The sequence below is a fragment of the Coptis chinensis genome, chromosome 1 (assembly GCF_015680905.1).
Source record: "Coptis chinensis isolate HL-2020 chromosome 1, ASM1568090v1, whole genome shotgun sequence".
NCBI classification, from domain to species: domain Eukaryota; kingdom Viridiplantae; phylum Streptophyta; class Magnoliopsida; order Ranunculales; family Ranunculaceae; genus Coptis; species Coptis chinensis.
In genome coordinates this window covers 69655488-69669762 of record NC_141456.1, presented here as the reverse complement: position 1 = coordinate 69669762, position 14275 = coordinate 69655488, and the positions used below count along the sequence as shown (strand labels likewise).

The 14275-nt window shown below is 39.2% G+C and overlaps 1 protein-coding gene across 6 annotated transcripts in view; it reads right to left on the bottom strand.

The window, feature by feature from the left end:
* Positions 1 to 14275, bottom strand: part of LOC147525080 (AMP-dependent synthetase and ligase family protein) — a 31363-nt gene that overhangs the window by 6996 nt on the left and 10092 nt on the right. For 2 of the 6 annotated variants that reach the window (XR_015221013.1, XM_086605234.1), the window contains exons 9-15: positions 13805 to 13848; positions 4523 to 4631; positions 4366 to 4425; positions 3681 to 3762; positions 1445 to 1509; positions 1158 to 1217; positions 568 to 612 (exon numbers count right to left, since the gene is read on the bottom strand). Coding sequence is in view for 2 of the 6 variants with exons in the window: in XM_086605234.1 (XP_086461360.1) it covers positions 568 to 612; positions 1158 to 1217; positions 1445 to 1509; positions 3681 to 3762; positions 4366 to 4425; positions 4523 to 4631; positions 13805 to 13848 (465 nt within the window). In the remaining 4 variants the exon portion in view is untranslated. Of the gene's footprint in view, positions 1 to 567; positions 613 to 1157; positions 1251 to 1444; positions 1510 to 3680; positions 3763 to 3854; positions 3951 to 4365; positions 4426 to 4522; positions 4632 to 13804; positions 13849 to 14275 lie in introns of all 6 variants that reach the window. The other 4 variants (XR_015221014.1, XM_086605240.1, XR_015221016.1 and 1 more) reach the window with 3 other exon arrangements.

Here is a 14275-nt window from a genome sequence, read left to right as displayed (position 1 = left end):
CGATTTCATTGTGACAATCAAAGTTTGCATCCATTTAGCCGGATTCATCTACATGAGCGGACTAAACGCACATAGAGATTGATGTGCATTTTCTGGGGGAAAGTTCGTCTTTGGGATTGTCTCCCCGCCCTTTGTTAGGACTAAGGCACGCAATTGCCGATACTCTTTACCAAACCAAATGGGACTCACCGATCTTCGCTCTTCCATTGGCAAAATTTGGAGGTCTATCGGATATCTTCGCACTAGCTTGAGGGGAGTATTGTAATATTAGTCCTATTGGGCCTATACTTGGGCCCAACCTATGTACACTGTAACTCTGTTATTATAAATAGAGGATGGGTCTCCCTTTGAGACCTAACTTTTACTGTCTCTCTTTCTACAAATAGTAATAAATTCTTATAAACAATAATTGAAAAAGGTTATAATTAGAAAAATTATAACACTAACAAAGAGAGTTAACTTAGATCACTACAACATGTGCTCTAATATACACTATAATAAGTCCTGACAATAATAAAGAGAGTTAACTTAGATTACCCCAAAAAAATATTGAGTTCAAGAGCTTACTAATTCAAATGAGTAGATGCTGCCGTTTCTGGAAGATATGAGCACCTGCATCGATATAATGGTGTACATTTATGCACCAGTGAGACACGCAGAGGTGAAGAAGGCACAGAACAATGTAGTCAGTTTGGAAACGAATCCTAAAATGACTGGGGCCTAAATCGAATCGAATGCAATCGTACATCATAAGATGCGTATTGATCTTTAAAGGTATGTTATAGACATGCATGTATGAATATGGTTAAATGCATATGCATTGTTTGCTTTTCCATATAAAAGACCACCTGAATTCTTTTCCTAATATATAAAGGTGTGATTAATAAAAATTCTTAAATTGATCATTGGAACTATCAGACTACCTCGTACGAAACAAAACTCAGATCACATTCTTAAATAGTAACTGGGAGCATGTACCCCATCTCTCTAAGTGGGAGATGCCTTATATATCCAAGAATTAAGAGGACCATCGACAAAAAACTGTCATGAAGAGGCACTATCCACCCACTTTGAGCATGTATTCTTTATTCCTAGTGAAATCTTACATTCACTAATGAAATTAGATGGCTACTTTTACAAGAATAGAAGAATAATACCTGAGAAGGAACAGCATCTGTTAGGCAAGCACCAGCAAATATGGGGCCACCAGTGATAGCCTAAAATTAAGTATAAGCTTAACTTCATCAATACTGCTGAGACGCGCGACAGACACAAACAACATGTAAAGCACGGAGAAATCAAGTACAAGAAGAAATCACTATATTAGAAACGGAAGGAGAAATCACTATATCTATTTTTGAACAACTTCCCATAGACAAATTCCATTCTCAACAAGAATGGATTTTAATATTCCAATATGTATGCTTGCGGAAACAACGCATACCTTCCATACGACTGATCCGCTTTTACTCAACACTGTTACATGTCCATCCACTGAACAACAAACGACTGCAAGCAAGAGTAGGATACAGAAATTCAAACATGACCCAATGTATATGATAAACCTTGTAATGGGAGAGATGCCTAACCATCCCAAATGAACATCCCATCTAGATACCCCTCATTAGCCCTTTGATCCAAACTATCCGACGATCATCATTTCACAAAAACAAACAACTTAAGTGACTAAAAGACAACAAGGCTAAATCTGAAAATTCTTACCACCCCTTTCTTCTTCACTCACATTTGATCTACCAAAACAGAACCATAAAAAAAAGAAAAAAATTGGCTAGAAAAAACAAGTTCTCTCTTTCATCTACGGCAACGAAGAAAAGCCAAGCAAGAAAACTGATTATATGCCAAAAAATTTCTAACAAGAGAATACTTTTTATTTGTTCTTTTTTTTCAACGATAAAAGTCGCACTAATTCATTAATATATCAAGAGTTGCAATGTCTTGTAGCAAGAAGCTACTAGACCTTTCCACAAGTATCCCTCTATACCCTTGTTACACCCTCACTACCTTACAAGAGTTTCCTAGTTACACATAAAATCTTGTAGGCTACCCCCTTAAAACAAGGATTTATGCATGCCCAATTATATAATGTTGAGATTATTCCACCCCCAAATTCTAGGTGTATCCTACCTATGTTCTCTCCCCGAGCCTCCTCTCATATTCATAGAATTTGTCACTCTACATAAATTCGAGCTTATGGAGAAATTGACAATTTGACATATTATCAGAGCTCTTTCTAAGAGCTCTTAGGTTTAATTCTTGTTAGGTGACGTTGCACACAAAATAAAAACAAAATGCTCATCTGTATTTATTTCCAGTGTATCCCACTGAGTGGGAGTGTTGAGATTATTCCACCCCAATTTCTAACTATGTCCCACATATATTCTCTCCCTGAGTCTCCTCTCATATTAATAGAATTTGCTCATCTACATAAGTTCGAGCTCATGGAGAAATTGGCAATTTGACACATAGATCCTTCTTGATCTCTTCCACTACCTTGTTAGTTTCCTTTTCTTCATACTCAAATACCCTTGTATTCCTTTCTTTCCACACAATCAATGTTGCTCCGCAAACCGTGTTACTTTGCTAGGAAAAAGATGTAGTATTAAATTATTACCTAATGTTAGTGGTGTCCTCCAAGGAGTTTGGAAAGACGAAAAGAATAACTCCCAAAGACCCTTCGAGAACTCACCATGAAGAATGTGATCCACTCTCTTCTTCCTCCTTAAAAAGTGAGTATGTTCTCAAGCTCCATACCTCTACCATTCAAGATGCCGATGGTTTGAATTCTACCCATAAAGGCAAGCAAACAAAAGAAAGCCACTTTGAATGAAATTGAAATTCATCGATATCCGCTTGAACAGGAAAATAGGAACCATCTCCTTTTATTGTAGCGTTTGCAAAGCATACTCCTTGGCCAATCTTTGGTAGAATGCTCACACCAAGAAATCTTCTTGTGATGTCAAAAGGTCCAACTTGATGCTTCCTTATAACCCCAAGACCATCAATAAAGTAACTTCGGATTGGGGCTTTGGTGTTTCTCTCAAAAAGTTGTCAAAAAAACAACTTAAAAAAAAAATTCTCAAAAAGGAACTCAAAATTCTTGTTAGTATTTTTTTCAGTTGGCTTTTCACTACTCAAACTCCTATGGATACGTGAACTGTTGATAAAACTATCACCCCATTTTTTTGAAACAATCATATTTCTGCCACACAAAATACAACTACCGGTAATGAAAAACAGTTTAGTGCCATGTGATAAAAGTTGAGAATGAGAAGTATAGGTGAATATTTAATAAATGACCAAGATGAAGAAATGAGAGAACAGTATAAAGCTTCGAACTGCTATATTCATGCGAGTGAAGAAGAAAGAGGTGTGGTATGAATTTCAGTTTTACCCTTGTTGTCTTAATCACTTAAGTTGTTTGTTTTTGGAAATCCTGATCGTTGGATAGTTTCAAAACAAAGGGCTATTGAGGGGTGACTAAATGGGATGTTTTTTTTGGATGGCTAGGCATCCCTCCCCATCTTGTAAACACATTCCATTATGGCGTGTACACAAAACAATTTTTTGACATTTGTAAAGAGTGTCATCATACAATATTACAAACATCTAAGCTTCAGACAGATTTTGGATCAAGAATATTAGTTAGGACTTAGGAGTACCATTTCCATTAGCTGAACTGATTAGAGATCCAAAGACTGGCGCTCCCAACTCATGCATCCACACACTTTGAAATGGTGAAGTCTGCATTTGTAAAGAAATATAAGTATATAGGTGAGGATATTATTACACCAGAAAAAGAAAAAATAAAAATAAAAATGACACATGTTTGTTACTTTGTTGGGTCCATATGGAGAAGAGTCGGGAGCTGATTTTTTGTGAAGCTACCTTGAGTCCTTGACACCCCTAAATGACAAACCGAATTGGCATCCCTACCAAAAAGATGGATCTACACAATGAGTTGTTATTTTTGGTGGATATGATCTACAGATCTACCTATCATTATTTCCAAAAAAACTCAGCCACTACTGTAGTGTAGGTACAGTTTCTGGTAGGGATTTCAATTTTGGATATCCTTTCTCCAGTGGCGCCTTACAAGATGAACTAACGGCTGAAATTTTGTGGACATTGTCACTATGTAAATTATCTCCACAAAAAATCAGCTCACTACAAAATTTCTAGATTTTCACATTTTGAATTTATCAAACCGTCCAGAATATTCGATTTAGCAACCCTCTTTTTACAAACTGTAAACAAAGTAAGTGCACCCTCATAAGCAAGAGAATTAACCCAATGTAAGTGCATCCCCTGAGGAGAAATAGAGAAATAGGAGTCACCAATATGTACCTCTATTAATATAGCAGTCACGCGTCCCATAGTAGATGCCACATAGAGCATATTGTGTACCTACATAAAGAGAAATACTTAACTCCTAATAAACAGATACAAAGTTCCACGCGAGAGAAACATATGAAGTTCAGATTAGAGAAGAAACAAAACCTACCACACTGATTGAAGGGGACCCATATATGCTACCGCCACATGATATATGACAAACACAGCAGTGGTTTTTGTAGTCCAATGCATATAGATTATGATCATACGAACCACACCTGCAAAAGTTTTGTCACAAATAACTAGCCCACAGTAACATCAAGCATAGAAGTAAACAATATTTGGTAATGAGGAAGGAAAATTAAATAGCAGAAGATAATATATCTCAGCTTTTAGTTCATGAACTTTCTAATCACACTAGAGAAACAAAACATTCCAAGATCTATGCAATATCCAACCACTGAAACTTGTTTGAACAAGACTTTGACCAACCCCTATCATACATAATTAATTTCTTTAAAGGACAGTTCAGACTTGAGAGGATTATGCAAGTAAAATTTTGATTCTTTGATATTGGGGATGCATAATTAAATGTGGTTTGACCGTTATGCAATTATTCTAGAGTGTTCAATCATCGGAGATTATACTGAGTTGGGAAGAACACCGCTCGTGTTCCTCTTCTCACCTTTTCCTTCTTTGGTATCCTCTTCTTTCATGGATTTTTAGCTTCTATTCTCGAGTTTGTGAGTTTTCTTGGATACCAGGCACTATTCGTGTGATTTACGAGAAGAAAGATTCCTTTTAGGTTAGGAAACCTGATTCAATACTTTCCCAAATCAAATCCTTCAAGAAATATACAGAACCAGAGAGCCTCCCAACCCAACAAACAGATAAAGAGATGATATAAATGGTGATGTGTTATTTTCAGCTCACAAAATCAGGTCATGGGTGTCAGTTATGTATCTCAAACTAAAGATAAACTCTAAGCACATAAGCTTCCATCAATGTCAGAGAAAGGGAACCAACAATAAGCTTAAGATATAGCTTGGAACCTTGGACATTATGGAACGAAAGAAACTTAAGAATTTTTAAGTGCAAGGAAAGGGACATTCGTCAAATTGTGTGGGAGGTCAAGGAGAGTTTTTTCGATCGGGCTCATGCTTCTTTCCTTTTTGGGGTGTGACTTTTGATGATTATATGAATAATTGGAACACAATTGTAAGATGACGACCATTGTTGATGGCCTTGTAGCATCTTGCTATTGGAGTTATCCCTCACATGAGGAAGAGGGAGAGAATCCGATGGTGTTTGCGTGAAGAAGTTTGAGCGAGCGAAAGCTCGGAAATGGTCTTGCCCAAGGGTGCCTTGGAGAAAAAAAAAGTTTTTTTTTTCGGTTTTCGAAACAATGTTCTTGGACTTTTCTTGCGAGAATTGAAGAGAGGGTGCGTCTTGAAATGGCCTCGTGTCTAAAAAAGACGCTGCTTGAGTCCAAATTGGTCAGAATTTATATTTTTCAGTAACCGCAAGACAGCGTGTTTTGTATAAATAGAGAACATGGTTTTTGGGAAAACCTAACACAAAAGTCACGAAAAAGAAACCCAATTTTGAGAGAGATCAAAATTGAGAGATAACCTTTACAGAGAGAAAAGTCTGTAAAGAGAGATGAGTGATCTAGTAAGGTGGAGAGAGTGAGAGGAGTGATTGTAATCTTCCTTCCCACGTCATAAAAGGATTAGCTCTTGTGGAAGTAGACACCATTGGCTAAACCACGTTACATCTTTGTGTTGTGGTATGCTTTATCTTTTTTACATTATTATTTGTTGTTAATAGTTGTTTAGAGAGTTGGGCATGCTAGGTTGGTTGTACTGAATATTTAGAATTTGTCTGGAGTTGTAGTGAGTTCATATTACAAGTTATTTGTGTAGTGGGGATCGATTGGTATTGTTATTCCCAACAAGTGGTATTAGAGCCAGATTAGATTAACCTAGGTTGTTATCCGAATTTTGCTCGGAAGGTGTTTGACAAAATTCCTGAGAGAAGTTTTGAGTTTAAATAATTTGTAGAGAATGACCATTCTATGAAGACTCGCATGATTAGTCTGAATAGAGCAAACTACACTATTTGGAAAGTCAAGATGGAAGAATTGCTATACTGCAAGGACTTGACACAACCCATTGAGAATGGGGGAGTAAAACCGGAAACGACTGTCGTGGCTGAGTGGAATAAGTTTGACAGAAAAGCAATAGGGTACATTCGACAGTGGATTGACGACAGTGTCTTTCATCATGTATCCCAAGAGACTACTGCTTTTGGCTTGTGGAAGAAACTCGAAGACTTCTATGAGTGGAAGTCGGGCGGAAACAAAGTGTTGCTCATTAAGAAGTTTGCCAACACGAAGTACAAAGAAGGTTCTTCAATGTCTGAGCATCTTAATAAAGTACAGAATACCATCAATCAGTTGCATTTGATGAAGATTAATATGGGTGACAAAGTTGAGGCTTTGTTCCTATTAACCTCTCTGCCCGACAATTGGGAGACATTAACAGTTTCTCTTAACGGAGCCGCTAAGGATGAAGTTATTTCCATAAAGATGGCTACCGAGGCATTGTTGAATGAAGAGACAAGAAGGGGTTCAAGAAGCAACTCCTCTCACTCAAAGATCTTTGTCACAGAGAAGCAGGGGAGAGGTAAGAGCAGAAAACCATCTCATTCTAGAGGTGATAACAGAAGCAAATTTAGGGGTGAAGCTAGAACTCCTAAGGCAGAGAGATAATATTATTATTGTCTTACCAAAGTCACTTCGGTATGAGTCTGCGAACAACAAGAGGGATGAGAAGAATAATTGTGTACATGAAGACATGGTATAGAGGAACGGAAACACAGACAGAGATACTACAACACTAGTCGACGATGGTCTAGTGGGAATTGTGTCAGAATGTGGTGTGTGCTGTCTTAGTACCTCATGCCAGGATACAGAGTGGGTGATAGATACAGGAGCATCCTATCACGTCACACCGCACAGGGGATTCTTCACTACCTACAGCTGTGGTGAGGTTGGTGAAGTAAAGATGGGTAACAGTGAAGTCTCAAAGATTGTAGGCATTGGTGATGTTCATGTAGAAACCAATGTCGGCTATACCTTGACACTCAAGGATGTAAGACATGTCCCTGACATTCGGCTAAACCTAATTTCCGTTACGAAGTTAGATGATGATGGCTTTCTAAACTCGTTTGGTAACGGGGTATGGAAACTGAGCAGAGATTCCATTATAGCAGCCAAAGGGAAGAAAATTTGCTCTCTTTACAAAACACAGGCTAGTTTGTGTAAAGCAGAAGTACATGCAGCAGAAGAAGAAGCTTTTTCCGAGCTATGACATAAGAAACTACGCCATATGGGCGAAAAAAGCATGGAAGTTCTTGCGAAAAGCAAAAGGCGCACCCGGACATCAAAGGTAATGTATTTAAATAGATGTAATCATCGCCTCTTGTAGGAAAGCAACATAGGGTGTCTTTCCAAAGATTCTGTCTTCTGAAAAGGACAATGTCTTTAAGCTAGTTCACACCGACTTATGTGGTCCCATGAAAGTAAAGTCCACGGGGAGCTTTGTCTTCTTGACTTTCATTGATGATCGTCAAAAGATATGGGCATATAGTCCGAAGTGTATTCCTTTCGGATAATGGGGGTGAAGTACATAGGGCGTTTGAAAGAGTATTGCAAGACTCGTGAGATTAAATGAAAGCGTAATCGCTCCCAAGACACCGCATGACAAAATGGTATAGCCAAGAGGGATGAATCGTACCATTATAGAGGATGAGATGCATGCTATCTCACTCTAAGTCACCTAGAAGTTACTGGGTAGAAGCAATGCGTACAGCTCTGCATGTTATCAACCTATCGCCGTCAAAGCCTCTGAATAGTGATTATCCAGATAGAGTATGGTCAGGTAGAGATATTGATTATGGATACTTGAGGGTATTTGGGTGCAGGGCATTTGTTGATATTCTCAAGGATGAGAGATCCAAGCTTGATGACAAAGCCAAAAAGTGCATTTTTCTGAGTTATGGGGATGAGAAGTTTGGCTACAAACTCTATGATCCGATTAACAAGAAGATAATCTGAAGTCGAGATGTTGTGTTCTTGGAAGACTAAACCATAACAGACTTTGAGGATGGTGAGAAACTAGAAGCTTTCACTAATGATCTTGTTAATTCAGAACCAGAAGTTTCTACTGTGGAACGTCGTCGAAGCACCGGTGAATGCTGAAGAACCATGGGTTTGAACCTCACGATGATGATTCTATTGCTTTCGTGATGGGATAGAACCTATTGATATAGAAGATGTAGATGAAATGCATGAACCACCACCCGAAAGCGAAGTGCATCCTCCCGAGCCACCCGAAGATGGGGTAAGGAGGTCCGAAAGAGAGACTAGCTTCAACTGACCATCCACCACATACGTATGTTTTACTATCTGATGGTGGAGAACCTATGTACTATCAAGAGGCTCTTGAAGGTACAGACAAAGAGAAGTGGTTGAAGGCCATGCATGATGAGATGGATTCTTTGCATAAGAAAGGAAGAAAAATTCTTAAGAATAAGTGGATCTACAAATTCAAGCATGAGGAGAATAATCCACACCTAAAAGCTCGCCTTGTTGTTAAGGGATTCGGTTAAAGGAAATGTATTGACTTTGATGAAAGTTTTTCTCTTGTAGTTAAGATGACTTCTATCAGGGTGGTATTGGGTCTGACCGCAAGTATGAACCTAGAGGTTGAGCAGCTAGATGTTAAGACAACTTTTCTTCTTGGAGACCTTGAAAAAGATGTTTACATGGACCAGCCAGAGGGGTTTGAGGTCAAAGGCAAAGAAGCACATAGTATCTAACGATAAAAGAGTTTGTATGGGTTGAAACATGTACCGAGACAGTAGTACATAAAGTTTGATTCCTTTATAGTGAAGCAAGGATACAAAAAGTTTGCTTTCGATCATTGTGTGTTTGTTCAGAAATTTCCAGATGAGAATTTCATAGTGCTCTTGTTGTATGTGGATGATATGTTGATAGCTGGCCCAAACATCAACAAGATATCCAAACTGAAGAAAAACTTGTGTAAGTTTTTTGAGATGAAGAATTTGGGTCAAGCAAAGCAGATACTTGGGATGCGGATTACTCATGACAGAAAGAGTGGGAAGTTGTGGCTTTCTCAAGAAAGCTATATTGAGAAGGTGTTGAAGAGATTCAACATGGATCGTCGGGCTAGTCGGTTAATCCGCCGGTGGCGGTTCGCATGATCAAAGAGATGTGTCCAAAGGGTGAGGCATGAAGCGGTCGGATGAAAAAAGATTCCTTATGCATCCGCAGTGGGCAACTTGATATATGCAATGATGTGTACAAAACGGATATTGCTTTCGCCGTTGGTGTTGTAAGCCGATTTCTGTCAAATCCGGGTAAAGAGCATTGGGAAGGTGTTAAGTGGATATTGAGATATCTCAAGGGCACTTCCAAAGCGTGTTTGTGTTTTGGTGGAAATAAGCCCTTACTTGAAAGCTACACTGATGCAAACATGGCAGGTGATGTTGACTCGATGAAGTCCACTCCGGTTATCTGATTACTTTTGCAGAGGGAGCAGTTTCTTGCCAATCTAAGTTGCAAAAGTGTGTTGCCCTCTCCACTTCGAAGTATATTGCGACCACCGAGTGTTGTTGCAAAGATACTTATGGATGAAAAGGTTCTTCGATGAACTAGGGCTAAAGCAGAAACAGTTTGTAGTTTTATGTATCAGTCAGAGCGCCATCCATTTGAGCAAGAATCCGAGTTTTCGTTCTAGATCCAAACACATACATGTGCGTTATTATTGGATTAAAGAAGTACTCGAAGACAAGCATTTGTGCATTGAGAAGATCCATACCGACAAAATCGGGTTGGATATGATGACCAAAGTCTTACTGAAAGGTAAGTTTGATGTTTGTTGTGCTACCGTCGGGATGGTAGCACACTTCTCCTGTTAATTTGGAAATTGCACGGAGGTATCCCCCTTCACTGTTCGGGAGGAGGAGATTGTTGGAGTTATCTCTCACATGAGGAAAAGGGAGAGAATCCGGCGGTGTTTGCGTGAAGAAGTTTGAGCGAGAGAAAGCTTGGAAATGGTCTTGCCCAAGGGTGCCTTGGAGAAAAAGATAGTTTTTTTTCCTCAGTTTTTCCGAAACAATGTTACTCTCAGTTTTTCCGAAACAATGTTACTGGACTTTTTTCTTGCGGGATTCAAGAGAAGCGTGCTTGAAAATGGCTTGTCCACGGTAGGGATGCCGCGACGCCGCCTTCGAGTCCAAATTGGTTAGAATTTCTATTTTTCAGTAACCGCAAGACGGCGTGTTTTGTATATATAGAGAACATGGTTTTTGGAAAAACCTAACACAAAAGTCACGAAAAAGAAACCCAATTTTGAGAGAGATCAAAATTGAGAGATAAGCTTTGCAGAGAGAAAAGTTTGTAAAGAGAGAGGAGTGATCTCGTAAAGTGGAGAGACTGAGAGGAGTGATTGTAATCTTCATTCCCACGTTATAAAAGGATTAGCTCTTGTGGAAGTAGGCACCATTGGCCGAACCACGTTACATCTTTGTGTTGTGGTATGCTTTATCTTCTTTACATTATTATTTAGAGAGTTGGGCATGCTAGGTTGGTTGTAGTGGATATTTAGAATTTGTCTGGAGTTGTAGTCTGTTCATATTACAGGTTATCTGTGTAGTGGGGATCGATTGGTATCGTTATTCCCAACACTTGCTAATTAAGCGCATCATTTGTACTTACTGAGTTATTGAATTTTATTTTTGATCGTTAAAATTCAATTCATTCAGTTGAGGAAGATATACTAATGTAGTTCTGACTGGCGGAAGCTTCAGTTTAATAGTATCTACATTTTAATTGAAACCCAATTTAAAGAAGACCTAAAATCACTCTTTTATTGAATCTCTCAATCACATAAACTTCAACATTGAGGAACCGTAATTATAAACTCTTATTTAAACTAAACCTAAAAGCATAAACCAATAGTAACACGACATGTGTCACAACTAACTAATGAACTCGAACCATGGGCTTGGACTCAACTAAGGGGCTCACGCCCATAAATTGTAGGGGGAACATAGGCGCACGCCTATGACACTGACATACTCGACTAATGTTGTGCATCACTCTCCCCATGTTGACGAAGCTTGTCCACAAGCTAAAGCAGTGGAGCGTCTGAAGCTGGAAACACTGACAAAGCTTCATGCTGGAAATCTAGGACAAGATCAGGTGGCTTGGCAACAACATCTTTGACCTCATCTTCACCTTCAGCTAATAAAACAGGGCGCTTTTTTTTCTTAGGACACTCGGCAGCAATGTGACCCATAACGCCACATTCAAAGCACTTTCTAGCAAAGACTATATGTCCCAAAGAACGGGGGTAGCGTGAGTAACTACACTTACAACTAGTATAAGGTCGCGAAGTCGCACCCGTGTGAAAGCACTCTTTTCAAAGACGCAATGCATACTTAAACGCGGTAGCCATGTCCTCAATCTCAAACATGACAAGTGCTTCACGAATTGACTTTGCGCGGCCCATTCAAATAACGACCCACCCTCTCGTTCACCGGTTTTGACCAACCCAAAGACGAAAGTACAAAACAACCAAACCGCCAAGATATTCTTGAACCGAAGACAACCGTTGTTTCAAATTCTGTAGACGAATGAACAAATCTTGTTGGTACTGTTTAGGAACAAAATGCGCATGTAACTCTCGGCGCATACTAGCCCAAGTGCAAACACGCCTGTAACATTGATTAACCCTCCGCAGATTTAATTCATCCTACCACACCAAAACATAACCCTTCAACTTAGTAGCGACTAATTTAACCTTCTTTCCATCATCTAAGTTTTTATAATCAAAGGCTTTTTCAATTTGATTAAGCCAATCAATAAACTCGTCAGGATCGAATTTACCATCAAAAGTAGGCACATCGATTTTAATATCACCCGCCTAACTCCTCTCCAATATTCGAAGGAAACGATTAACATCAACAACCCCATTATCAATATTCTGAACACTATGGTCTTCATCAAAATAATTAAAATGGTCATACCTTTCAAAATCACCTATCTGGCGATTAGGTTCACGGTCTGCCCTACGACCACTTCGGTCAGTAGAAGGAGAAGAAGGAGGAGATGGAGACCGACCCCTATTCTCTTGCCTTGCATTGCGAATAATGGGTTGTTCCCAAAAATTCCTATCACCATCAACCCAGCGCTGCACAAGACGTTGGTAACCACGACCTCTACCTCGAACCTGATTAACACGCGGAATCTCACACCCTTGTGGAGGAAGACGCACACCTCTAGTTGCCTCTTGCATTGGTAGCCCTCGATTTTGGCTATTAGGGTTTAACCTTGGCTGAAAAATCGGATCTTGTGGGTCCTCGGGGTGCCACGGTGTAGTGGACTGGTGGTGGCACTATAGGTGGAACACGCACAGGGGGTTCACCAACACCTTCATCACCTTGACCATCTCCAATAATAGGTGGTATATGATCACCTACTACACCCAGGGGATGAACCTGAATGTCGTTATTCTCTCCAACAACTCTTTCCCCGCCATTATTCTCTAGAGCAATAGGCGCAAAAGGGTTTAGAAGAGGGATTGTACCAGCACTCTACAAGGATGCATCATCAGTATCTGAAACCACTGAACCATTATTCTGTGGTGGTGGCGGCTGTTGTGCCTCTCTCGTTGCAGTAAAGTTCTGGAACATCTGTGTCATGTTTTTCATGTTTTCCTCTAAACGAAACATGCGAGTATTCATGGATGGCGGACGACCTCGAGTTGCTTTGTTATTCACCATAATAACACAAAAAAAAATTGACTTTTTGAGAAAAAAACTCTCCATGAACAGTGATGCGGTGAATAATACCCGATGAACAGTGTTTTCGGTGAACGGTACTGTGAATAGTAACCCCTGGAATTAATCTGCTCTGATACCAAATAATGTAGTTCTGATTGGCGGAAGCTTCAGTTTAATAGAATATACACTTTAATTGAAACACAATTTAAAGAAGACTTAAACTCACTCTTTTATTGAATCTCTCAATCACACAAACTTCAACACTGAGGAACCCTAATTACAAACTCTTATTTAAACTAAACCTAGAAAGCATAAACCAATAGTAACACGACATGTGTCACAACTAACTAATGGACTCGAACCATGGGCTTGGACTCAACTAAAGGGCTCACGCCCATAAATTGTAGAGGGAACATAGGCGCACGCCTATGACACTGACATACTCGACTAATATTCTACATCATATACTTAAGAGACAAACCATTAAGCTTATAAAAGGAACAAAATCTAACTATCACATTCAAAGCCAAATTAAAATGAAGACAAAAAGGCATGTGAAAGTATCATAGAACTATACCAAATCAGCTTTCTCTGCTTGTCCACAACTGGTTGTGACTTGACCTTCAAAAACAGAAAGAAAGGTTAACACAATTGGGGAGATAAAGACAATATTCAAATGGAAAAACGTGTAACGTGGAAGGCCAAGTTGCAACTGTGTTTCTGAAGTACGACTTGAAATCAGTCAATTAATATTAAATTGGGGATAAAGTATCTAGTCAGGCCGTCAGGGTAAAACCTGCTCTATTGTGTTTGACTTCAAATACAACAAAGGAAGTTACTTACCCTATTACCCTAATATCAACCCCTTAACTCTCAACATCTGTTAGATGAACAGAGAAGGGCAAGAGCATGCATTTGTTGACCACCTTTTCACATCCTACCAATTCCAATCCTTTTAAGCATATACCGATGCATTTTACAAGATCACCGTCATAGTCATAAGTATCTCCTAAACTACCATGAATATTCTTTGAAACCACTCGAGTTA